We start from the raw sequence: 25766 nt of genomic DNA, 5'->3' as shown, positions 1-25766 counted from the left end.
ATCTCACAGGATAGTTAAAAAGATAAGATGGGATGTAATGAATATGAAGTACCTGGCAGATAGTAACATTCTGTAAAGAGTAGTTGATATTCTATCATTTTTCTACATAAGGAATAACCATCACCATGATTCTGTTAATAAAAGCCTGGGCCTTGAAATACTTGGAATCAAAGAAACTGAGTCTTTTTGCATTGCTATTCTGAGTCTAACATTACCTGTTTCATTCTTGAGGTAGCTCATTTAACACTTGGCACTTAGCACAGGTGCTCTTATTCTACAGTGAGTGAAATTTCCTCTAATTTATGTCCACTTTTCTATCCTAGTTTCAACCACTTGGCACAGTAATGATGATGATGTATACAGGGCACCTCCAATTGACCGTTCCATCCTGCCCACTGCTCCACGGGCTGCTCGGGAACCCAATATTGACAGGAGCCGTCTTCCCAAATCGCCACCCTACACTGCTTTTCTAGGGAACCTGCCCTATGACGTGACAGAAGACTCCATTAAGGAATTCTTTAGAGGATTAAATGTAAGTCTAAAGGTTTAGGCAATTAAATAGATATGTAGGGTAGTATATTGATAGTGACTGTCTGATTTTCTATGTTCAGAAAGATCCTAAGGTTGTGTCTAGACTTGGAAGAATATGTATAATTAAATGGTATTGAAGCTTTTTGGCTGTGAATGTTCTTATCCAACACCAGTCAGACAATCTCAGAAAAATTAACAATACCTTATTGATACAGAGAGGGTCAAAAACCTGTACCCCTTCTTGTTAAGAAACTTAAAGGTGATGTACCCACTTAAATGTTCAAAGGTAGAAAGTTTCTCTGAACTCAGCCATTGTTAATGACATTCAGGCTTATATCAAAATACTTACTAATTTTTTATAAGAATACATTTAAGCCCTGGCCGGTTTGGTTCAGCGGTTAGAGCGTTGGCCTGCGGTCCAGGGAGACCCGAGTTCCGTTCCCGCTAAGGGCGCGTACCTTGGTTGCAATTTGTCCCTGGCCCTGGTTGGGTCGTGCGGGTGGCAGCCACTCGATTTGTCCCTTTCACATCAATGTTTCTCTCTGTTCCTCTCTCTCCCTCCCACTCTATCTGACCAAAAAATGGAAAAATTTCCTCAGGTGAGGATAATAAAAAAAAAGAGAGAGAAAACATTTAATTTAGCAGACGTATAATTTATATTAACGTTTGCTCACATATAATTTACAGTGTTTATAAGCCTGCTTTAAAAGTTTAGGTAATTTTTTTTATTAAATTTATTGGGGTGATAGAGGTTTCAAGTGTAGTCTATGATATATGATCTGTATATTGCATTATGTACCCACCACCCAAAGTCAAGTCATCTTCTGTCACCATATGTTTAGCCCCCTTTACTATCTCCCTACCATCCTTCCCTCTGGTAACCATATTACTGTTGTCTGTGTCTCTGAGTTTGAGTTTTATATCCCACATATAAATGAAATCATATGGCTCTAAGCTTTTTCTGACTGACGACTTTTGCTTAGCATGATCCTGTCAAGGTCCATTCATGTTATTGGTAGTATTTCATCTCTTATGGCTGAGGAGTATTCTGGTGGTACATTTCAAAATGCTGGTCTTGAAAGTTCCAGAGTGGAGAGGTGCTCAGAAGTTCTTTTTTCAAGCTTTGATTTAAAAATACTTAGTACTTTTTAAAAAATAAAACAATGAGTAACAGGTTTCAGTTCTATTAGGTTTTTTCTCAGTCTTTGCAAATGAGAAAACATTTAAAAATACATTTAAAAGTTGTTCCCTTCTGTCCTGTGGTTGGTTTTTTGGTGTGATTATTTTTGACTGCCATCTACAAATTGTTCTCTCTGTTTAATTATGTAGACCAACTAGAAGGCTGGCCTGTTCTTGATTTCTCTCTAGTGGCCTCTTTTTGTAGAATGTTGGATGAAATCTTTGGTCTGTTCAGACCTTTCACCTTTATGTTCTAGAACTGGTGTTTAGCTACTTCCCCCTTTCATATTGAGTTCCTTTTTCTACTACCTCGTGAGTTGAATTCAATTAGAATTTTTAAAAAGCTAACAAAATCTATATCTCAAGAGAGCCAGCATAAATATCAAATCAGAAGATAAACTTCAATATAGTAAATCAAAAGGGTAAGGAAAACAGATGTAGATGACAAGAAAATAGTCAAAAGTATTTGAAAACTGTCTTTAAGTTCAACATGAGTGCATAACCTGTTATAAACAATTAATAAATAAAAATTAGTGCAGAGACTGTCTTATGAAACTTTAAAGGAAAGAAACCTGCATTTATCATTATAAAGTACAAGTTAACCTCTAATTAAAACCAGGCTATTGTGAATTTTTTCCTGTGCCTTCAAAAAGTAAAGATTCAGTGGTTTGCCATCTCAGAATTCAGCAGAGGGGATAGGGGTGAGGGAATTTACAATCCAGTGTTTGTTTCTACCAAACTGTTAATGTATGAAGACAACGGTTCTCAGATAAAGGTTTCTGAAAAATATACTGCCCCAAAAATGTTTTAGCAATAATTTAGTTGACTTTCTGAAAGAAAAAAATTGGAAATATGTATTTAAATGAACTAAAATAAGACAAATAGAAGACTAAAATAAGCTAATTGTGGGATGGGCAGTTGTTATTGATTGCAAAATAACTAAAAACTTAGAAGCAAAAGTCAGGGACACAAGGAATACACTGAACTCATGTTTTGGGGGTTTTTGTTGTTTTAAGATTTAAATTCGTATTCAAGTTAAAGAGGTTTAATAGGACCTACAGTGATGTCTGTCTTCTATCCCTTGGCACCAGTTTTTTGCCTGGAGATAACCAGATATTTGTGTATTCAAATACATTCATTGTATATACTATAAGAGTGGTCAAAAGACAAATGAACCAGAATATTGATTTGGGAAACATTTTGTTTCTTTACTCCTTCAGATCAGTGCGGTGCGTTTACCACGTGAACCCAGCAATCCAGAGAGGTTGAAAGGTTTTGGTTATGCTGAGTTTGAGGACCTGGATTCCTTGTTCAATGCTCTGAGCCTCAATGAAGAGGTAAGGAAAATAGGGGTGGGGAGTTTGAGAGTGGGAGCTGACACATCTGGTGTTTATCAAACATTTTTTTAATTGGGTCAGTAGCTGTTTCAAAGGTTCCCAGAATGTCTACAAAGAAAAGCCTAGGTTATTTAACAATATAACACTTAAAAGTCACACCTCACTTCAGCAAGTTCAGCAGGCTTCAATAATTCAGGGAGGTACATAGGTTGGAAAATTGTGGAAATAATTCACCACACCAAGTCTTTTAATAGAATCTCACATTCATTCACTCACAGCTTTGCCTCAGCTCTCGTGGCTTTGCTTTTTCAAAATAATCTGACCAGATCAAGCCAAATAGAAAATTCATATTAATCAGGTTAGTATGAAAAGGCTTTATCTCATTTCAGGGAAGTAATGATGTTTTTTAAATAATTTTAAGAGTGTTTGGAAACATTTCTCACTTGAATGTTGTTTGTAACAAATGCATGCTTCTAGGAGTGTTCTACATTCAGTCCTACTTTTCAACATTGCCATCGATGTTTTCTATCCAAACACATTATAGGTTTAGTAGGGAGAGGGAATTCAGCTGCTAATGCCTGAGAGGGAATAGTGATTAAATCTAATTGTAATGCAGTTATTACAGGATTGGTGCTATGTAGCTATTCTAAGGCTACCCCAAGCAGGATATTGAAGCATTTATTTACCTTTTAGTGATTGAAGTTTTAATCTAGGAACTGCTTTTTTTTAAACCTCCAGTGACTTTAGAAATCAATCTATATCTGGGAAGGAAAAAATGCTTCTTTTCTCTTTTAATTCCAGAAATCCCTCATTGTTGAGAAGGCAATTGCCAGTGCCATTTGTGCCATAATTCTATGATCCCGAACTGCCGTTTGACATGATTAAAATCAACACCTCTTAAAATATTTTGCCTGTCTCATAATTACCACCTTGATAATCTCAAGTAAATGTTAGTTAGAAATAAAAATTCACTTATTTAATTAAATACATGAAAAGCTGAAGTTAATACAAAGTATTTATTCTCAGATCATTTTCAGATTTTTATTAACATTACTAATTCTTTTTTTTTTTTTTTAATCCTCCCCCGAGGACACTCCCATTTTTTTGTTCAGATAGAGTGGGAGAGAGAGAAACATCAAAGTGAAAGGGACACATCGAGTGGTTGCCACCCGCACGACCCAACCAGGGCCGGGGCCAAACTGCAACCAAGATACGTGCCCTTAGCGGGAACCAAACCCGGGTCTCTCTGAACCGCAGGCGGATGCTCCAACCGCTGAGCCAAACTGGCCAGGGCAACATTACTAATTCTTAACTTCTTGGTCTGGATTTTTAAAAAGAGTAGCATGCAATTATTATCTGAAGTTTGCTGGATTAACTGTTAAAATGTTGTCATGGTCCAGACTAAGGAGTTGCCGTGTATTTAGAGATTTTATTATAGTGGTATTTAGTTTAATTCTGGGTATTTTTAACTAAATTTCATTGTTATCCTTCTTCAACTGTAGATTCTACTATGAAATGAGGAAAAAACAGCAGTAGAATTAATTAGGTTCAAAGTATATAAAATGTGGGAAAGGGAAATCAGAGGGTATCCTGGAGGGACTGATTTACTCAAAGGTAACATTAAATGAAAGAACTTAAGATTATACACAAAATCCATGCTACATAATAAGGGCTCTGTAAATGTTTGATTGAGTAATTACTCTGGACCCAAATGTGTCTTTTATTTAGCTAGTTGTTTGGGAATTATTTTTAATTTCTTGTACTTGATATTAAATTGCCTTTTATGGTTGAAAAGTTAACTATGCTGTGAAATTCGGCCTTATAAAAATAGTAAGCTAATTGACCTGACATCATTTAAACCTAACTTTTGTTAATTCTGAGGGGTTATTTCCGTTTTCAAGTCTTTATAAAGGATTCTTTAGCCAGTAAATTGGAGTGTTGGGTAGATTACAGTGTTTTTCCTTTATCTTCCTTCCCCTAGTGCTTCTGCTATGCCCAGATGTTCAAGGTCACTCATGGGATTTGTGCATAATGGGGCAAAAGGTTGGTTAATATGGTCCTATGCTCTCAGTCTCTAGGTAACAGGAGAATTCGAGTGGACGTTGCTGATCAAGCCCAGGATAAAGGTAAGAAAGCTGATAGAAGTTCTCCTATTTTGTTATTGTCCTAGGATGACAAAGCAGGGGTGCCCTTTCCCATAAAATTTTAATCAAGTTAGATAATGATAGCTCTACCTTAATTTAGAGCAGTCGTTCTTAACTGAGGATGATTTTGTCCTAGGGGACATTTGTTAATGTTTGGAGACATGGTGGGTTGTCACAACTGGGGGAGTGCTATTAACATATAACAGAATCCAGGGATTAATCCAGTAGTGCATAGGACAGCCCCCCACAACAAAGAATAAGCCCGTTTAAAATGTTAGTAGTGTTGAGATTGAGAAATCCCGATTGACATAGGTGAGTGTTAAGTGTATAATAAATAGATTAGGTACTCAGTACTACATTGGACACAAGAGGGGTCTAATTTATGTATATATCAGGGCTCCTCCTATATAGAAGTTGAGACAGATAAGCATTAAGCCAGTAGGAGTAAATGTGAGGAAATACATGACTCAGTTGAGTTGGAAAGTGCACTTATCGGGTCTGGGGTAACTTCATGACTGTGCTGTGATATGAACAAGAAATATAGAAAATGGAGTGGAGTTTTCTGTGCACGCGAGAACTATTGAGCAAATGTTTCTGTGAGCTCACTTGTGGGCTTTCTTTTTTTTCTTTTTGCTTTATATATCTATAGATAGGGATGATCGTTCTTTTGGCCGAGATAGAAATCGGGATTCTGACAAAACAGATACAGACTGGAGGGCCCGTCCTGCCACAGACAGCTTTGATGACTATCCACCTAGAAGAGGTGATGATAGCTTTGGAGACAGTAAGTTCATTTTTATCAAGTTAATTTTTCTGTGTTCCTTTTTCTCTTTTTTTGGAGACAGTTGTTTATAAAGAAACCCAACAGATTCTACAAAGTATAAAGTACTCCAATTAAGAGTTCAGCAAGATTGATGGGTTTAAGAGTGTTATACAGTAAGTCCTCACTTGACATCATCAATAAGTTCTGCAATTTTAAGTGAAACAGCATAAAATGAAACCAGAGGCTAATTGATAGAAAAACAAGAGTTCCTACGTTATTGGAGAGCCTGCTATACAAAAATTGGTTGCATTACTAGCAGCAAACAGTCAAAATGTAAATTTTTAAAGACACCTTTGAAAATAAAATTCATTCAATTCAAAAATACTAAATGTCTGTCATGTGCCAGATACTGTTTTAAGTTCAGGCTATAGGAGTAAACAAAACAGATAAAATTCCTGTCCTCATTGGACATTGTTTATACTTGGGAAGAGAAACAATCTGCAAGTAAAAGATAATTTAAAGAAGGGGAATATTATGGGGTAGGAGTTGGGGTGAATTACAACTTTTACACATACTACCTAAATCAGACCCCATTGGGTTCACGACCCTTTCACAGGGGTGGCCTAAGACCATCGGAAAACACATATTTCCGATGGCGATTCATAACAGTAGCAAAATTACAGTTACGAAGTAGCAACAAAAATAATTTTGTGGTCGGGGTTCACCACAACATGAGGAACTATATTAAAGGGTTGCGGCATTGGGAAGGTTGAGAATCACTGACCTAAATCCTACAAAACCTTTGTAAAACATTTATGGAGCCCTGGCCGGTTTGGCTCAGCGGTTAGAGCGTCGGCCTGCGGTCCTGAGAGACCCGGGTTCGGTTCCCGCTAAAGGCATGTACCTCGGTTGCAGTTTGTCCCCGGCCCTGGTCGGTTGTGCGGGTGGCAGCCACTCGATGTGTCCCTTTCACATCGATGTTTTTCTCTCTCTCTCTCTCTGTTCCTCTCTCTCCCCCCCCCCCCACTCTACCTGAACAAAAAATGGAAAAATGTCCTCGGGTGAGGATAAAAAATAAATAAATAAATAAAACATTTATGGAGAAAATTAACGCAACTTTATTAAAATACATGAAGAAATACTCAACAGTGTTTGTATTTTTTAAATGGAAAGAACCTACTATTGAGTAAAGAAATGACTAAGTAGTAGTTTGTTCATAAATGGACTACTTTATGGTATAACATACATGTAACAACAGTGATAAAATTCAAAACCTATTAAGGGACCAAAAATATAGAAATTTGAAAACAGTATTATATAGTATTAATACACAAGTTGTGACCGTAGGCCAACGCTCTAACTGCTGAGCCAAACCGGCCAGGGCACAATCATTTTAATATCATCAAGTTTACTGCCTATCCAGAAATAAAAAAACATATTTCAGAATAAACAGCAGGGTTTTTTGGATGTTTGTTTTTTAATTCTGTTCTACTTTCCTGCAGATAATTACTTGACTAGTATTAGCATGTCATTTAATTTGTAAAATTTAAACTACCATGGAAGGTCTGTTCACAGACAAAATGATGTTCTTAGCAGAATGAAATCATTGTTTAAAAGGAAGCATTCATAAAATTACTATCCCCCTTTGGCCTATACACATCAATTATTAAACTTAAAATGTTTCAAGATTTATTTTTTAATGGTTCATGTTTAGAAATTGAGATTTTTTTAATGCAAAAATCTGGGTTCTCGCCCTGGCCAGTTTGACTCAGCGGTTAGAGCGTTAGCCCACGGACCAAAGACTCGTGAGTTCAGTTCTGTCAAGGGCATGTACCTTGGTTGTGGTTCAGTCCTCAGCCCTGGTCAAGGTCATGCGGAATGCAACCAATTGATGTGTCTCTCTCATATCATCGTTTCTCTCCCTCTCTCCCCCTCCCTACCCCTCTCCCCCTCCCTACCCCTCTCCCCCTCCTTCTCCCTCTATCTCAAGATAAATGGAAAAGTATCTTCAGGTGAGGTTTTGTTTGTTTGTTTGTTTGTTTTTAACTGGGTTCCCAGCTTCTCTCAGAAAATTGGAAGGTCTAGCAAGTCTTCTGAAGCTGAATAGTCACTACCCTCCTTTTTATAAATGAGGTTTACTGTTCACAGTTGCCACCTGAGCTACTGCATTTTTTTTTTTTTTTTAATTCTTACTTGAGGACATTGTTCCATTTTTTTTGTCGTTGTTGTTGTTAAGACAGAGTGGGGGAGAGGTGGGGGGAACATCGATGTGAAAAAGACACATCGAGTGGCTGCCACCCACATGACCCAACCAGGGCCGGGGACAAACTGCAACTGAGGTACGTGCCCTTAGTGGGAACTGAACCCAGGTCTCTCTGGGCTGCAGGCCAATGCTCTAATCTCTGAGCAAAACCGTCCAGGGCTACTGCATTTCTTCATACAAATTTCTAGCATTCAGTGTGGCCGGTGTGGCTCAGTGAATTGAGCACCATCCCATGGACTGAGAGGTCCTGGTTCGAATCTGTCAGGTCACATACCCAGGTTGCGGGCTCGATCCCCAGCAGGGGGCGTGCAGGAGAGAGCCGATCCATATTTCTGTCTCCTGTCCCCTCTCTCTAAAAAAATCAGTAAAAACATACAACCCTGGCTGGTTTGGCTCAGCTGATAAAGGATTGGTCCTCGGACTAAAGGGTCACAGGTTATGTTCCTGTCAAGGCAACATGCCTGGGTTGCAAGTTTCCCCGGCCCTGATCAGGGCTGTGCAGGAGGCAACATTGATGTTTCTCTCTACCTTCCTCCCTTCCACGCTCTCTAAATATATGTGTGTGTGTGTGTATAAATTGGAATAAACTTTTTTAAAAAAAATATTCAGATTTCTGACATTAAAGGCTTCTGACATTGATATTCATGTATGTGTGTGTAAAATACAGTTTATAACATAACTTTTTTCAAATAGTAGATCATGAACACATTTAATAATTACATTTCCCATTCATTTTATTTTAAATATGTTTTTATTGATTTTCTAGAGAGAGAGATAGAAACATCAATGAGAGAGAAACATGGATTGGCTGCCTCCTGCATGACCCTACTGGGGATCAAGCTTATAACCTGGGCATGAGCCCTGGTCCAGAATTGAATTGAACTGGCAACCTTTTGGTGCATCCCATTCAGTTTTTTTTTTATCCTCACCCAAGGACTTTTTTTTTTTATATTTTGTTCAGATAGAGTGTGAGGAGAGAGAGAAACATAGATGTGAGAGGAACATATCTACTGGCTGCCTCCCACACGACCCCAACCAGGGCCGGGGACGAACTGCAACCTGGTACGTGCCCTTGGCTGGAATCAAACCCAGGACTTACTCGTCCGCAGGCCAGTGCTCTATCACTGAGCCAAACTGACCAGGGCTGAACCTCCTTTTGTACATGTGTCCAGTTATTTGCTCAGGAAAAATTCCTATAATTTGAATTGTTGGCCTAGATGGTATGCATAATTTAATACATAGTTCTGAAACAACTTTGAGAGTGGTTGTACTATTTTAAAATCATCAACAGTGTAGGAATTGACTTTCTCTTCTAAACTTTGCCAACACAGGATGTATCATTTATTTTCATCTTTGCCAGTTTGGTAGTGGAATATGATGTCCTAGACAACCCATTGTCATATGTTGAATGTATTTTTCTCCTTTTCTTTGCCTCAGATTTGTGGTGGTGTCTATTGTTTTTTGTACTAAACTTTTTAAGTGATCTCTGATTGGTTCTTTGGCATCAGGGATAGAAGATTGCAACTATATTTTCTTCTAATGTTTTGTACTTACAAGTTTTATTATCTAAATCTTTAATTCTGGAAATTTGTTATATAATATATATTTTTTCTTCTCTAACTTTCTCCTAAATTTTTAATTCAAAAAAATACCAAGCCCTGGCCAGTTTGGCTCAGCAGTTAGAGCATTGGCCTGCGGTCCAGAGAGACCCAGGTTCAGTTCCCGCTAAGGGCGTGTGCCTTGGTTGCGGTTTGTCCCCGGCCCTGGATGAGTTGTGCAGGTGGCAACCACTCGATGTGTCCCTCTCGTGTCGATGTTTCTCTCTCTCTCCCTCCCCCCCGCCCCCCACTCTATCTGAACAAAAAAATGGGAAAGTATCCTCGGGTAAGGATTAAAAATATATATATATACCAAGAATACTTTAATTCAATACAAATTCTTCCGATTTTTGAGCAGCCTGTGTGGCTCAGTGATTGAGTGTTGACCCATGCATCAATGGGTTATCAGTTTGATTTTCAGTCAGGGCACATGCCCAGATTGTGGGCCCGATCCCCAGTGAGGGACATGCTGAAGGCAGCTAATCGATGTTTCTCTCTCTCCCCCCCCCCCCTTCATCTCTCTCTAAAAATCAATAAAGAAAAAAAATTTTTTTTAATTCTTCCACTTTGGATATAAGGACTTATTTTTATAAAAGTAGATTCAGCCGTGGAAATGAATTCATGAAACCAAATTGACCTAATTGGCTATCTTGTTTCTTTAGTGTCCAAAACAAATTATTTTACTTGTCTCTCTTCCCTCTAGAGTATCGAGATCGTTATGATTCAGACCGATACCGTGATGGGTATCGGGACAGCTATCGTGATGGCCCACGCCGGGATATGGATCGATACGGTGGCCGGGATCGCTATGATGACAGAGGCAGCAGAGACTATGATAGAGGTTATTATAAAACACCATTAAGTTAAATTGCTTTCTTTTAAGACTTCCCTTCTTGCCTTTTCTTCCCTCCACTGTGATGATGACCATTTAGGGTGTATTTATTTACAGGCTATGATTCCAGGATAGGCAGTGGCAGAAGAGCATTTGGTAGTGGGTACCGTAGGGATGATGACTACAGAGGAGGCGGGGACCGCTATGAAGACAGATACGACAGACGTGATGATCGGTCATGGAGCTCCAGAGATGATTACTCTCGAGATGACTATAGGCGTGATGATAGAGGTAATCATTTTCTTTTGCTTGCTTAATGGGGCAGACTATTGAACAAACTGATGGGAAATTTTTCAATTATGTTCAAACCCCTTAATTGAGCACAGATAGAATTTACACATTGTAAAGGACGCAGCAGAGTAGAACAGAAAGAGCATTGGATATGGATAACATAATGGAAATGAAGCAATGTCTAGTTCTAACTTCCCTTAGTATATAGATTTTTCAGTTGAAATTTATTGAGTAAACAAAGCAGAAAAGTAAAAAACCATTGTCAGACATTTTTATGGTGTGATTTCATTTAGTAAATTATACTTAAGAAATAGTACCATCATTTTTTTTTTTCTTTATTGAAGAAGGGGGAGAGAGATGGAAACATCAATAAGAAAGAACATCGATTGACCGCCTCTTGCATGCCCCCCACTGGGGATTTGGCCCACACCCTGGGCATGTGCCCTGACCAGGAGTCAAACCAGCAACCTCTTGGTGCATGGGTCGATGCTCAACCACTGAGCCACACCGGCCAGGCTGTGCCATCTTTCTAATGAAGGCAATAATAGTTTCATAGCCAGTAATTGGCACTATGGGGATCAAAACCAAGTGTTCCTGATTGCAGTGCCATTATTAATTACCACAGTAATTGGTATTCATTAATTAATACTAGCATGTCAATGCACCTGTCCTAAAATTATGCCCCTAATGTTATAACATTTATGTAAAACCTGTTATAAATTTGATCTCTCAAAAAGTATTGCTAATTGGCCACCATTTGTGTTCTTACTTTAGTGATATCATTTAAAAAATAAGATATCTGGGCCCTGGCCGGTTTGGCTCAGTGGTTGGAGCGTCTGCCTGCGGTACAGAGAGACCCGGGTTCAGTTCCCGCTAAGGGCACGTACCTCGGTTGCAGTTTGTCCCTGGCCCTGGTTGGTCGTGCGGGTGGCAGCCACTTGATGTGTCCCTTTCACATCGATGTTTCTCTCTCTCTCTCTCTCTCTTCCTCTCTCTCCCTCCCGCTCTATCTGAACAAAAAATGGAAAAATGTCCTCGGGTGAGGATTAAAAAAAAAAAAAAGATATCTGACCCAGAATTTTTATCTTTATTTTCAGAAAGCAACCCCTTGGTCAGCTCTGACTTGGTGCCAAGTGCTTTATATATATATCATCACCTGTAATCCCCAAAGTAAGGAAGATAGACCTGGATACTAACAAAACATAGTGGGGTGACAAAAGTCATGAGAGCCAAATTGAAATTATACTGCAATAACATCTCCTCCCTCAAACAAAAACAGAACAAATACAATGTTTCCAGTTTTTTCTACAAAACTTTTAATTTTTAAAAGCATTGCTGTTAGTTATTTCCATTCAGGGAACCTAGAAATAACAACTTGCATTTATTGAGTACTCTGCACCAACAAGCTGAGTTACAAGTATGATATAATTCTAAGAATTCTGTCTGGCATGTGTAGGCACAATTATCATCTTCAGTTGACTTGTGAGAAAAGTGTAGTCTCATATGTGGGCCTCAGGTCCTCTTTACTTCTGACCTGTTCCTCTCATGCCATTCCTTCCCTCTCCCAATAGGTATACACCTGGTTTTTTTTTTCTGGTGACCCCATGCCCTACTGACCTGCCACCCTTGTCTCCCAAGTCACTAGCACTGTTTTTATTCAGACTTCATTGCTATACCCACATGACTAACAAATTTTTCTGCCTCACTTCATCTTCACACTGGCCCATATTGTCTTTCAGGAATAGTGTCTAATTAGATTACTCTCCTTCTTTTAAAAACCTTCCTAGTCTCTCTGTGGTCTGAAAGATCTCTCTTTGTCTGTACTTCTGATATCCAAGGGCCTTCACTGTTCTGCCTACAGTTTACTTCAGTGTTGTCTCCCATCCCTTCCACATCTACCCTGTTAGGTGTGTGCTCAGTTTTCAAGACTCCAGTGTTAGTACTTTGAAGCCTTTATAGGGTTCCCCAAACCCAGTCCCACTGTTATAACTTTCATATGGATAAATCTATTTTGTAGAAGTTAGCACACTGTATTCTTTTTACCTCTGATCCTCCCACTAAACTGGTTTTCGTGCAGATCAGAACTGAAAACTTTGCAACCATTGAATTCCTGGCCTTAGCACGGCTTCTGAAATATAGGTGCACAGGTTATTTGCTCAGTAGGTAAATAAATGGAAGTTATCAAAGAAAGAAGAAAGGGGTAAGAGCAGCATGCATGGTAAAGATAAAATACCACGTTCAGCATAGTGGTTATGAGAAGAGAGCACAGCTAGGCACATCATCAGAGGAAGGATACTCAGGCTTCAGTGGTTTTCATAGTGTTTTACTACTTCAGCCAGGTGGTTGGTACACATGCTTGCTTGCTTTTTTTTCTTTATTGATTTTAGAGAGAGGGAGAGAGAGAGAAACGTCAATGAGAGAGAACATCAATCGGCCACCTGCATGCTCTCCACTGGGGATTGGGCCTACGACCTGGGCATGTGCCCTGACTGGGAATTGGACTGGCAACCTCTTGGTGCATGGGTCAACGCTCAACCACTGAGCCACACCAGCTGGGCATATGCTCTCTTTTTTAATTTTAGAGGAAGTTTATTAAAACTAAGTACAGTGAAACAAGAAAGGGCTGGGGAAATGAGTCTAGGCTGTTTTGGCTCACTTAAGAAGTCAGGTGGGGGCCTTAGGGACAAATTCAGGGGATTTGCCCAGGATGAAGTGCCACTGCCCATTGCTGCCTTTGTTGCAAGCCTCATTGGGTCCCTTAGAGTTTAGGAGATGGATGTCTGTGGAGAAAGAAGGAGGGAAGGGGAAGGTGCAGGAGTGCTCCTGGGAGGGGAGTACACATAGATCTTTTTACCTGCTATACCTTTTGTGTGTCTGAAATATTTAGGGTAAACACTGAATTTGGGAAACAGTTTCCTTGAACCACTCAAGTTTGTCTTGACATATGCCAACGCTTGAATCTGGGAAGAATTCAAACTCCCTTAGGGTTTATATTCAGGTGTTCAGTGTTGCATGCTGTGCCCTATGAATCACTGTCAAATTTATATACAGAGACAAGAGTATAAGAATAGAGTCTGTCCTATCATATTGCTACAAGCTCTTAACCTACTTAAGTAATCCATCTTCCATTTTTGAACAAAATATATTCATCTAGTTTATTGTAGTTGAAAATTTCTTCCCACGTAATAGTAAGCATGATAAATGATCGGTTTGCTGTGTAAATTTTTGCTATTTTTAGTCTTCCCCTTAGTCTGGTACTGCATCATGGATGTGATAGTGGAAGGATTGATTGGACTTGGTTATTTAAACCACCCATTTTCTAATCTCCCTTCTCTGCTGGATTGGCTAGGCCACTAATCTGAATCCCATGTAAAAGCTATGTCTGGGAATCTGGCTTCCAGCCATCAGCTTGTGATTTTGAAAACCTATTACTTAGAGTTTTATTTAACTTAGGTCCCCCCCAAAGACCCAAACTGAATCTAAAGCCTCGGAGCACTCCTAAGGAAGATGATTCCTCTGCTAGCACCTCCCAGTCCAGTCGAGCAGCCTCTATCTTTGGAGGGGCAAAGCCTGTTGACACAGCTGCTAGAGAACGAGAAGTAGAGGAGCGGCTACAGAAGGAACAGGAGAAATTGCAGCGTCAGCTGGATGAGCCAAAACTAGAACGTCGGCCTCGGGAGAGGTGAGGCTATTGTCAATATGAATTTCCCATCTGAATCCAGTGGTTCTTAGTGGGGACGTTTCGTCCCCAGGGGACACTTGGGAAATTTGTGTGGGTGTTGTTGGTTGTCATTTATCAGCATATGGAGAGTTTAGCCCAGTTAGGAGTGGTTACTATCCCTCAAATTTTTCAAAATACGTACTTGGTTTAACCTACAACAAATATAACTGGGTGGTACTTTAATACAGGAGTCAGCAAATTATGATCTGGGCCTGTTTTTATAAGTAAAGTTTATCTGGGCCTTTAAGAAAAATTTGCAAACCCTGCTTTGGTATATAAAGTAAAACTCCACCATGGTGAGGTGGGAAGATTTACCTCTTTACAGTTTACTAGAGATAAAGGAGAGAGGAAATGTTTACTGTTTTTTAATTTATTTTTACTTGTGTGTATGCTGTGTCTTACTTAGGATACTAAAAGGAGTCATCATAAAATATTTATTATTAAAAGATGGCATTGGCTCTAATAGGGTAGAAATCTTCTTTAACAATGTTCTGGAAAATTAGGCCTAGTTTTGAATGACTTGCAAAATTATGTTACCAGTAAGGGAGGGCAGTGTTGTAGATTATGTAGGAGAATTTTCTTAATACTAGCTGATGCTTGCTGAAATAGTTAGAACCAAAGTATCTTAATGCTACAGCTTTCAGATGGTTTGAGGAAAAAAGAGAGACAGATGCATCCACCTGCCCATAGATAAAGCAAGTGTGATAAAATATTAATAAGCGATGGTTCTTGGGGGGTCAGCATGACTTCAAGGAGGACCTCACCAAGCTGGACACATATATTTTGTTAAATCTTTTCTACAGACACCCAAGCTGGCGAAGTGAAGAAACTCAGGAACGGGAACGGTCAAGGACAGGAAGTGAGTCATCACAGACTGGGACCTCAGCCTCATCTGGCAGAAGTAAGTCAGACCAGGGTGGGTATCATATTATTGCCCTTTTTCATTCCTATTCACAACCAAATTGTGCAGAGACTTTGGGATATCAAATTTAGTTGTGGACACTTCTTTTGGGTTATCCTGGATTGACCTGAGTTTTACATCTCCTGCTCTGAAAAATCTGAGACAGGGGAACCAGAGGGAGACTTAGATGATACCATAGAGTATACTTGACTGTTATATTTGTCCATTCATGTGTTGACATCTCAGAGTTTTGTTTATTTAGAGCAATGTCTCAAGTGATGATATTCTGCTCTTGATTCTTCCTTCCTCACTTGAATTTTACTGATGGTCACAAGCATGTTTAGTACTTTGGAAAATGAATGGTTCATTTATAACACCTCCCTTCCCTTATTGTGAGCCAGTGTTTTTTAAAGTTTCTCCTCCCACCTCTAAATTGATTTGTACTTGAGCATTTGAAAACATGACTCAAGGCTGGGGTTATTTGGAAATAGTCATCCACGTGTTGTAGAAATTTTCTGGGAATTATTAATACTGGAGTACTCTTAGTAACAGGTTGTACTACCTCATTGTACCCTGGTAGGAGTATGATGATTGGGTTAATTTGTATCCCTATTGCTGAAGAGCTTGCACTTACAGTGTAAAAAGAATCTGACAAAAAAATAAGCTCCTGGTTTTATTTTATTATTAGTTTTTAATCCTCACCCGAGGATATTTTTCCATTGATTTTCAGATAAAGTGGGAGGGAGGGGGGAGAGAGAGAGAAACATTGATGTGAGAGAGACACATCGACTGGTTGCCTCCCGCACAACCCCGATCAGGGCGGGGATCAAACCAGAGACTCTGGTCTGTGGGCTGACGCTCTAACTGCTGAGCCAAACCAGCCAGAGCAAAACTCCTAGTTTTGAGGAAACATTTGGTGCTTTCAAAAAAAAAATACGGTATGTGTATGTTCTGGTTTTCATGAATGTATCAGTTGGATAGAATTGTTTTATTATATAGTGTGTGTTTGTGTTGAGCCTCTAAAGTTGATCAGTGGTTCCTGGAGTTTGCAGTTTCAACACAGGTCCCTTTTACATAGACACACACAAACACAGGTCCCCTTTACATACACACACACACACACACCATTCTCCAAGTGTGACCATTTTAACACTGAGACTAGAAAAGCTATAGTCTTAAAATAAAGAATGCTTGCTATGCTGAACGAAATAAGCCAGTCAAAGACAAGTACCACATGATCTCATTTATGGAATATCATGAACAAAATAAGCTGATGATCAAAATAGATCCAGAGACATGGAAGTGGGAAACAGATTGACAAACCTCAGAGGGAAGGGGTGAGGTAGAGGGGATTTGGGAAGAGCTAAACCAAAGAACTTACATGCATATATGCGTAACCAATGGACACACAATAGTGTGGGGAAAGCAGGAGGGGCTTGGGAGCAGGGAAGGTGAGAGGGAACATCTGTAATACTTTCAACAATAAAGATTTTTTTTTAATTTCAGAAAATAAAAATAAATAAAGAGGACTTGCTCATTCCTAGGAAAGGCTATAATTTTGGGAGCCAAATTAGAGTGTATTTAAGAAAAATAAGAGTCCGGCCAGTATGGCTCAGCGAAATGAGCATCGGTCCCATGTACTGAGAGGTCCAGGTTCGATTCCATCATCTCATGATGTGGTTGTGGGCTCGATCCTCAGTAGGGGTGTGCAGGAGGCAGCCGATTGATGTATCTCTCTCACATCAATATTTCTATCTCTCTCCCTTCCGCTCTCAAAAAAATCAATAAAAACATTTTTTAAAGAAAAATGATAACAGTAAATGCTATGTGGACTATTTCCTACTCTGTTGAGATTCTAATAGATGGTTGTACAATACGCATTTTTGTCTGATAATTTGATCTCCCCTCTAACTTCACAGATGCACGAAGGAGAGAGAGTGAGAAGTCTCTAGAAAATGAAACACTCAATAAGGAGGAAGACTGTCACTCTCCAACTTCTAAGCCTCCCAAACCTGAACAGCCTCTAAAGGTAATGCCAGCCCCTCCACCAAAGGAGAATGCTTGGGTGAAGCGAAGTTCTAACCCTCCTGCTCGATCTCAGAGTTCAGACACAGAGCAGCAATCCCCTACAAGGTGAGTCAGCTTGGAAACAGCAGTTGGATAGCTGTAGAAGCTTAAATATTGTGACGTCATGATGGAAAGTGCCCTATGGAAAGTTGGCTTTAGATAGCATCTAGCCCTGTCTTTGTTCTCATAGTGCAGGTTCAATGTATACTGGAGCTGGCTGCTAAGCACCAGGTGTTCCATTTTCTAGAGTTTTGATAGCTGGTTGACATCACTTTGGTGACTCAAATAATTGCTTTTTTTTGCTGTCTCCCATATTTTAATGTTCCATAGCGTTAAATATGTATTTTTGGTTCTTTGTAAAGCTTACTGCATTTGGAGAGTGATTATAAGTTTCTTATCTCTCTTAAGAAAACTGGTATGATTATATGTTTTCCTTCTAGTGGTGGGGGGAAAGGACTTCCAGCTCAACCATCTGAGGAGGGACCAACAAGGAAAGGTAAGACTACAAGGAGGATGGTTTTTTTCACCTAGATGCCTAAATTTTAAAGTCTATAAAGGAGTCATGAAATACTGAATTTTGGTGTATTTTGCACCTGGTTTTGTGTTAAAGGTTCTTAGATTATTTGCCTATTCTTGCCAGTAGAGGGCAGGAGTGGTCTCTAGAGAAAGTATGGAACCCTGCCCTTTCCTGGTAGAACATTTCTTTGAAGGGGGGAGAGAATCGGAAGGAAATTAACATGCTAAGTACAGATTAGAAATGTCACCATCTGCAAGGCCAAGGTCACTCACAACATAGCATTGTTGCCCTTATTACCAGTTTGCTTTTTATGATGGTGAAATCCTACGGTGGAACTTTTTAGTGGATCTTGTTTGGGGGGGGTTGTTATATATAGAGAGAGTACGTGGGAAGAAGGACTTAGGAAGGAAGTCTGGGTTGGGGTGAGGTTTAATTTCTCAGTACATGAGCACATTTTTCTCCAGCCCTTAGGAAACTTAGGAGAGGGAGAGTAATTATTTTCCTTGCCTTCGGTTTATTTTTGCATTTTTACCCAAGCAGATGAAAATAAAGTGGATGGGTTGAGTGTCCCAAAAGTCCAAAGTGGGAACTCCAGCCGTGGTCCAGGAGATGGAGGGAACAAAGATCACTGGAAGGAGCCAGATAGGTATGGGTGTTTTCTCTTGTCATTTGTAACTTTTTCTGATGCTAGACATACGTGTCTTTGTAATTAAGAAGTTCTTGGTTCTCTGTGCATTGCCAGATCTCCTACTGTGAACAAACTAAAGTCGACCAATATTGACAGTTATAATTCTGAGAATCTAGAAATAACAGTGTCCAGATAGAAAGGACTGTTGCCCTGGCTGGTTTGGCTCAGCGGTTAGAGCGCTGGCCCATGGTTCGTAGAGTCCCGGGTTCAGTTCCTGCTAAGGGCACGTACCTCAGTTGTAGTTTGTCCCTGGCTCCGGTTGGGGTCGTGTAGGTGGCAACCACTCGATGTGTCTCTCTCATGTTGATGTTTCTCTCTCTCTTCCCCCCTTTCTTCCTCCTGCTCTGACAATAAAAGCCAAAAAAAAAAAAAATTTTTTTTTTTTGGACTGTTGCTTAGAGGTGCCTGTTGTGTGCCTTGAAACTGTTTATGGGTGTTGGGAGAGTCCTCCCCTAAAGATGTGTGGTCTTATACTCACATCTCTGCAGGAAAGATGGCAGAAAGGATCAAGACTCTCGATCTGCACCTGAGCCAAAGAAACCTGAAGAAAATCCAGCCTCTGTAAGTGTCAAAGGCTTGCCCTCAACTTCCCTTAGCTTTTCCTGTTGAACCTCCCTTACATTTAGGGCTGTAAACATAGTGGTTGGACATAGTGAATATTTAGATTAGTATTTTTCTCTGTTTTTACCTTTTACTACTCTCATCCCCTTTTCAAGATGAAGGGTGGTGTATGTCTTGGAGAAGTAAGAACACGTGTGCATGCCTCTGACAGCTCTCCCTAGCTGTGGAAATGCTTCTGTGGAAAATGCTAATAAGCAAGCCAGTGGTTGCGGTCTGGACCAAAGTATCAGTATCCTGTTTCTTGGATTTTGATGTGAGAATCCAAGGCCTTTGTCACTTTATCACTCTTGTCTGTTATAGAAGTTCAGTTCTGCAAGCAAGTATGCTGCTCTCTCCGTGGATGGTGAAGATGAAAACGAGGGAGAAGATTACACCGAGTAGACCTCTACATCCTAGGTTTTTTCTGAGTCTCTCTCTACCCTGGAACATTCAAGAGCAAATCAAACCTCTATCCAGACAAGACAAAATAAAACGCACCATCTCCTGGAGACTTTCTTAACTTTTTTTTAAAAAATGAAATGAAATGAAATTCTTTTGCATGCTGCTGCAGCCTTTAAAGTATTGAACTAACTGGAGAATTGCCAATATAGCCAGAGAGAAAGACGTATTTTAGTGGAAAAGTTGTGCGTTTTTATGACACATGCAGTTGCCTGTGTGATTAGTGCCTAGGGGCCTCCGTTTAGGAAAATGGCAATGACAGTGACGCAATGTCTGGAATCTGACTGGGCAGTAGGGCAGGTATGAGGAAGAATATGAGATTTCTACCTTTAATTCTTACTATCCTAATGTGGCATATATGAATTCTAACATCTGAATAAATTCTCCATCCTTGGAAAGGTAGGTTTAGTCTCTGAAATTTTAGTCTCCAGGAGGCTGCCAGCCCCTCCTCTTATTTAATTCTGAGTTACTGGGGCCAGCCTAGGGGGAATTCCTTCATTTTTACCCCCCAGGGGGGTAGCTGGGAGTAAGTCTACAGGCCACTAAAGAATAGGACTATTTGGTGACCAAAATAAGTGGGGAAATCGTGGTTTGAAAAGAAGCTTTGGGGAGGTGATGGATTATTTTGCACCAGTAATAGGGAAAATGGTATGACCTCCAATAAACACATGAATGGTTACTTCCTGGAGCAGGAAGCACTTAGGGGGTGTGGGAATTCCCAAGTTTTTTATGTGTCCTGGTTTTGCCCTTAAATACTCTCTATCCTACCTATCCTTTCTGAAAGTTCAAGTACCCTCCTCTGTTGAAATCTTGAAGCTTTAAAAATTGACTCCTGTCGTCTTGTGTTCCTCATACTACTCTTTCCTATTACCTCCCAAAAAGCAGCTTCTGTTGAAGCCACACAAGCAGTCTCCCAGGCATCTGGATCCAGCCCCTGGGAGCTGTCAAATGAGGAATCACTGCTCTTCTCAAGTAAATCTTGGCTCCTTTGTCTTTGACTCTCCTTCTGTTCTGTCCTGCTTCTTTGACCCCTTTTACACCAAACTCTAGAATGGTCTTAGGTGGTGAGTGAGGGTGGATAAATAGGGACATTAACTGGGAGCCTTTCTTAAGACCTTGATTGGGGTTTTTGTTTGGGGCTTTTTATTTTTTGGGTATGTTGGGGTATTTTGTTTGTTTATTTTTGGGTTTTTTTTTTTTTTTTTTTTTTTTTTACAAGTTTCCTCCACTGAAATCTCACACCAATGTTTGGATTTATAATGTGGCCTAGACCAATGTGTGGTTTTGTTTTGTTTTTAGCTCCCCTTGAGAATAAATGATAATGGAGAGAACTATTGAACAAAGTCCTGGTTTCTCTTGCATTAAAATAGCTTAACTTGCCTGCTTTTATGTGCACCTTTGTACTGTCAGCCCAGTAGGTGGAATCCTTACGGGCAACATTGGTACCTACAGAGAAATGACACCTTGGTGTCTTGTTTGCGAGTCCTTCTCCCATTAGTCCTAGGTTAGCCCCTGTCTGGCCATGCAGGGGTGTTGGTTTATGAGTGCTGCAGCAGTGGACATAAAAGACATACCAAGTGAAGTAACTTTAACAATTGGTTTGGGTGGCTAGGAAATGGCTTTTAGAAAGATACACAAAGTTGAAAGGGTTTTTTTAAACCATTTGCTGTAGATGATGAAAAGGTAGGGTTTGCCCTCTTCAAGTCTACTCCTTCCAAATAGTTGTGTCCAAAAAAGCGGTTTTTTTCCCACTCTCCCTACCAAGTCCTTCATTAAAGCAGAAACAGGGATTTATGTCCTACTCCTAATACATGTAAAATTTGTACAAAAATATCTTCTATGAAAATGATTTGTAATCTGTAGACTTACTACCTGGGAGGTGTCTTGAGATGTGAATCCCATCCTTTGGGTTGTGGGTTTTTTGTTTTCTCCAAATAAATCTGATCTTTAAAGTTCATTTTATGCTGAAATTCTTTGACACACTCTGTGCTCTCAGTCCTCTTGGACTCCCCAGTAACAGTCTGCTACTCTGCCTTCCCGTCTGATTGAGTACCATTTTGTGTAAGTACAGAGGGTGGGGTTACAAAGCGAATCCATCTGGTCATTGAGGCCCAAGAACTGGGAATTCAAATCAACTCCCATCCAGCATTTTTGCTTGGTGTTAACTTTGAATATCATTTGAGCAGATCTGCTGTCCATTTCCTGTGCTGTTTATTTACTAAGATGAAGTGGGAGCTCTGGGGAAAAGGCCTCATGTCCTTGAGGCAGTGCCTCCATAAACGTCCACCCTTCAGCAGTTGAGAGATGCTGCCTATTTTCTTGGGTTGCACTGCACAGGCAGAATGGAGTCTGGGTTGCCACTGTTTTTTTTTTTTTTTTAATCCTCACCCGAGTACACTTCTGAATGTGTCTTCAGTTAGCATGGGAGGGAGAGAGGGAAGAAGAAGGAGAAACATCTCTTGTTTGTGAGACAGCGCGTGGCTGCCACCCGCACAGCTCCAACCGGAGCGGGGACACTGCAACCAAGGTACATGCCCTTAGCGGGAACCAAACTCGCGACTCTGGTCCGAGGGCCAATGCTCTGACTGCTGAGCTAAATCCGCCAGGGCTAATTTTTTTTTTTATTGATTTTTAAAGAGAGGGAGGGAGAGAGAAACAGCGATGTGAGAATGAAACATTCATCGGCTGCCTCCTGCACACCCTAACGGATCAAGCCTGCAACCATGCCCTGACTGAATGGAACCCAGTGATCTGGTACACAGGATGGTACCCAGCTAAGCCACACCAGCCAGGCTGGGTTACCATTTTTGATCATCACTCAGACTTAGTGGGAATTTTCCAAACAGCAGGGACAGACTGTTCATTGTTGCAAGGCAGGAAAGAGGTTAGGAGAGTGGCAGAGAATCCTTAAGGTCACAAGGGGGTGGAGCACAAAAAGCCCAGGAAACCTCAGTCAACAATTGTGGAGCCAAGGGGAAAGGGGTAGGGAAAAGGGAAGGGAGTTGGGAGCATAGTTACATGAGTGGCTTACCCCTGGGCCAACTGCAGCAGCTGGTCTGGTGGTTTCTTGCTGGTGCATTGATTTCTTCAAAATTAAGGGATAAGAGGCTGAGGGTGCATCCTGTCAGCGTGGGGTTAGGTAGGAAGGGTGAGGGCCCTGCCCAGGCTGCCTGTGGAACCTACAGAGCAGTGCTTGCTTAACTGGCTTCACCACAGGAATCGGTCTGTCACACTCCAAGCCATCACTTTGAGCCACACCCCTCACTGCAATGCTGATATCTAGGTGAATTGTAGAAAGTGGGAAAGGCTGACTTGTTCCTTTTGGTTGAGTACAACGGGAAGGGAAATGGATCCTAGGACTGGGCAGCCTTGGCTGACAACCTGCTGCAGATTTTAAGTAACCAGAGGGTGTAGGTATGGCATTCTACTTTACAAGGATCAATTTTAGGTTGGTTAGGTCCCATGTGTTTAACAGGCCACATAGCCTAGTTTCTCCTAAACAAAATCTAACACTAAGATCTGGATCCCAAGGCAGTGAGGGTCCCAGTTAGTGCTAAGGGCGTCACCTCAAGTGCTAAGTGAGCTCACAGCATCTGGTTTCTCAGGAAGTGGGAGAGCTACACATCTGCTCCTGGGAAGCATTATTTCTCAAATAAAACTTGTTTCTCAGCAACCATCACAGCCCCTAGGGCCACAAGTGAAGAAGGGACTCGCCTTCCCTCACCCTCCCACCTCACCAAAAAGAAGGGGTTTGGAAGAGGCGAACTGAGCTGCTCCCCGCCCAGCTCCAGCAACCTCCGGGTTGGACAATACAAGCTCTGTCCTCAGCCAGGAGGTCCGCCTCTAGAGTCAGCTCTGCTCTTCCCCCCACTCTTCTGGTTCCCAGCATCCAGCCCTCCACTGAAGTTCCCCTGACCCAGTGCTCTTCCAACCCTCAATGCCCTCCTCCTACAGTCCCCCAGCCCAAGGATCTCAGCACACTGGGCCACAGGCATGGGCTCACCCCAGACCATGAAAGAGGGGGTTCAGCCTTCAGTGCCAAGATGGGCTGCCCTCTGCATAATCAAGGTAAGAACCTGCATGAAGGGAGGGTGAGAAGGCGTTCCTAAAATTGTTTCACCTTTACTAACAAAATCCTGGCTTTCTCCTCCCTTTCCCCTTCCTTTCTGCAGCTCTTGGTCTGGCTGGCCCCATGTGCCACCCATTTGTATTTTACTCCCACCGAGCCACCTTATATATAATTTTTCTCTCTCATCCGCTTCCTTTCAGCAGCCTCCTTCCCCGTGATCTCCACATTGAGAGCAGGCATCAAGTCTGAACTGGTAGTTCAGCCAACCATCTTAGGACCCTCTTCCAATTCCTTGGAACCTCAAAAAAAAAAAAAAAAGAGGGGTTCCTCTTTAGGGGCAGCAACACCAGTTTGAGTGTTAGGCTCTAGCCCACCCACTGCTCTGAGATTCAATCCAGTGCCTCTTCACTGAGTCCCAGTCTCTCCTTTGGAACCTTTAGAGATTAGAACCTATCGCTTTAGCATGTATCTCAGGACCCAACCAAAAACTGATGAGCCCTGGGGAAGGCAAGATGTTAAAAGAACTAGCATATATTCCAAAGAAATGAACAAATTTTCGTATCACATGTATCTCAATTACTTAAATCTTGCCAAAATACATACAATGACCTTCAGCCCTGCCCCCACCCCAGTAGCCTTTGATCCCTGCTCTCCTAACTCCTGTCACTCCTCCCAATCTCTTCCCTCCCCAGCTCTTTGAGTCCCCCAGCCCCCTCCCTCCAGAACCCCCCCCCCCGTGACTGCTCTAACCACTGGACTGCCTATTGGACACCAACTCAGCCAAGAGTAGTAAGATCAAGGCTCCCTAGTCCCAGCAATATCCACCCCTCCCAAATGCCAGTCTCTGGGGAACCCACACTGTCACCATGTGCTGCTTCACAGCCTCTTCCCTGCCGCCAGATTGGAATCAGGTGCTCCACCCCCTGGTAATCAGAACCAGACTTCCCAGCCTTTGCCAAAGGCAAGATGAGCACAGAAAGGATGGAGGGCCTTAGAGTTGGTGGTCCTGGCTGCTTTGAGCAGACATTGGGCATTGAGCCCTGGGCATTGGCTCCCTCTCACAGCCGCCCCCCCCCCCCCCACGTTTTCATCATGGAAAATCCAGTAGGGAGGGGAAGAAAGGGAGAAAGCTTCAGGAAGTGCTCGTGCTCCCTGCTAAAGAACATTGGTGAATTTGGGAGTGGAAATAGATGCAGAGCTTCTAGAAATACATCCCTTTCCTTTACCTTCCCCTCCGGGGTGGCACAACTCAAACCAGCCCCATGGCCCATTAAGTCAATTACAGGAAGTTCCTATCCAGTGCCAGATTCAGACACTGCGAAAGGGAATGATGTTAAACCACAGAATGAACCTCCGCATCCATTAGAAGCCTGAGACTAGAGTTAAATGTGAGGAAGACTTTTATTAAAGTCTTCTAGGGAGTGGGAGTGACTGTCCAGCTGCAAAGCAGGGCAGTGGATGGACTGGAGTTGCTTAGTGATGGTGGAGTGTGTGTGTGGGGGGGGGGGGTGAACTTGACGTGGAGGTCCTCAGCTCTAAGTCCTTGGAGGAGAACTGGTGACACCTGAGAAGTTTCCCATGAGGCAGAGGGCCAGGGAAGGGTGTCCAGAGCCTTGGAACACAGGTGACACCAGGTATCTTTATCTAAATCTAGCGCTTCGGTGGTTAGATGGCGCTAGCCGCACCAGGCCAGGCCGCGCTGGTGGGTCCAGACTTTGCGGTCAGGCCCAATCCCAAATACACTCCTGTGGAGGGGCCGATCCGAGAGAGGCAGTTTTCTGTCCTGTTTCTAGTACCTTCTGGACC

The 25766-nt window shown here is 41.5% G+C and overlaps 1 protein-coding gene across 4 annotated transcripts in view; it reads left to right on the top strand.

Annotated features, from left to right (window-relative positions):
- EIF4B (eukaryotic translation initiation factor 4B) overlaps window positions 1–21073 on the top strand; it is a 31934-nt gene extending 10861 nt beyond the window's left edge. Inside the window, exons 3-15 of one of the 4 annotated variants that reach the window (XM_036251676.1) lie at window positions 324–532; window positions 2931–3047; window positions 5119–5173; window positions 5841–5975; window positions 10519–10656; window positions 10765–10938; window positions 14392–14620; window positions 15463–15560; window positions 17480–17693; window positions 18068–18123; window positions 18682–18790; window positions 19321–19393; window positions 19754–21073. In XM_036251676.1, coding sequence (XP_036107569.1) covers window positions 324–532; window positions 2931–3047; window positions 5119–5173; window positions 5841–5975; window positions 10519–10656; window positions 10765–10938; window positions 14392–14620; window positions 15463–15560; window positions 17480–17693; window positions 18068–18123; window positions 18682–18790; window positions 19321–19393; window positions 19754–19834 — 1688 coding nt within the window. In that variant the 3' untranslated portion in view covers window positions 19835–21073. Of the gene's footprint in view, window positions 1–323; window positions 533–2930; window positions 3048–5118; window positions 5174–5840; window positions 5976–10518; window positions 10657–10764; window positions 10939–14391; window positions 14621–15462; window positions 15576–17479; window positions 17694–18067; window positions 18124–18681; window positions 18791–19320; window positions 19394–19753 lie in introns of all 4 variants that reach the window. The other 3 variants (XM_036251675.1, XM_036251674.1, XM_036251677.1) reach the window with 3 other exon arrangements.
- Window positions 21074–25766: the final 4693 nt, after the last annotated feature.

This window comes from Molossus molossus, unplaced genomic scaffold (genome assembly GCF_014108415.1).
Source record: "Molossus molossus isolate mMolMol1 unplaced genomic scaffold, mMolMol1.p scaffold_m16_p_10, whole genome shotgun sequence".
Taxonomy (NCBI): domain Eukaryota; kingdom Metazoa; phylum Chordata; class Mammalia; order Chiroptera; family Molossidae; genus Molossus; species Molossus molossus.
The sequence above is the reverse complement of the archived record's forward strand: the minus strand, read 5'-3'. Positions and strand labels throughout refer to the sequence as shown.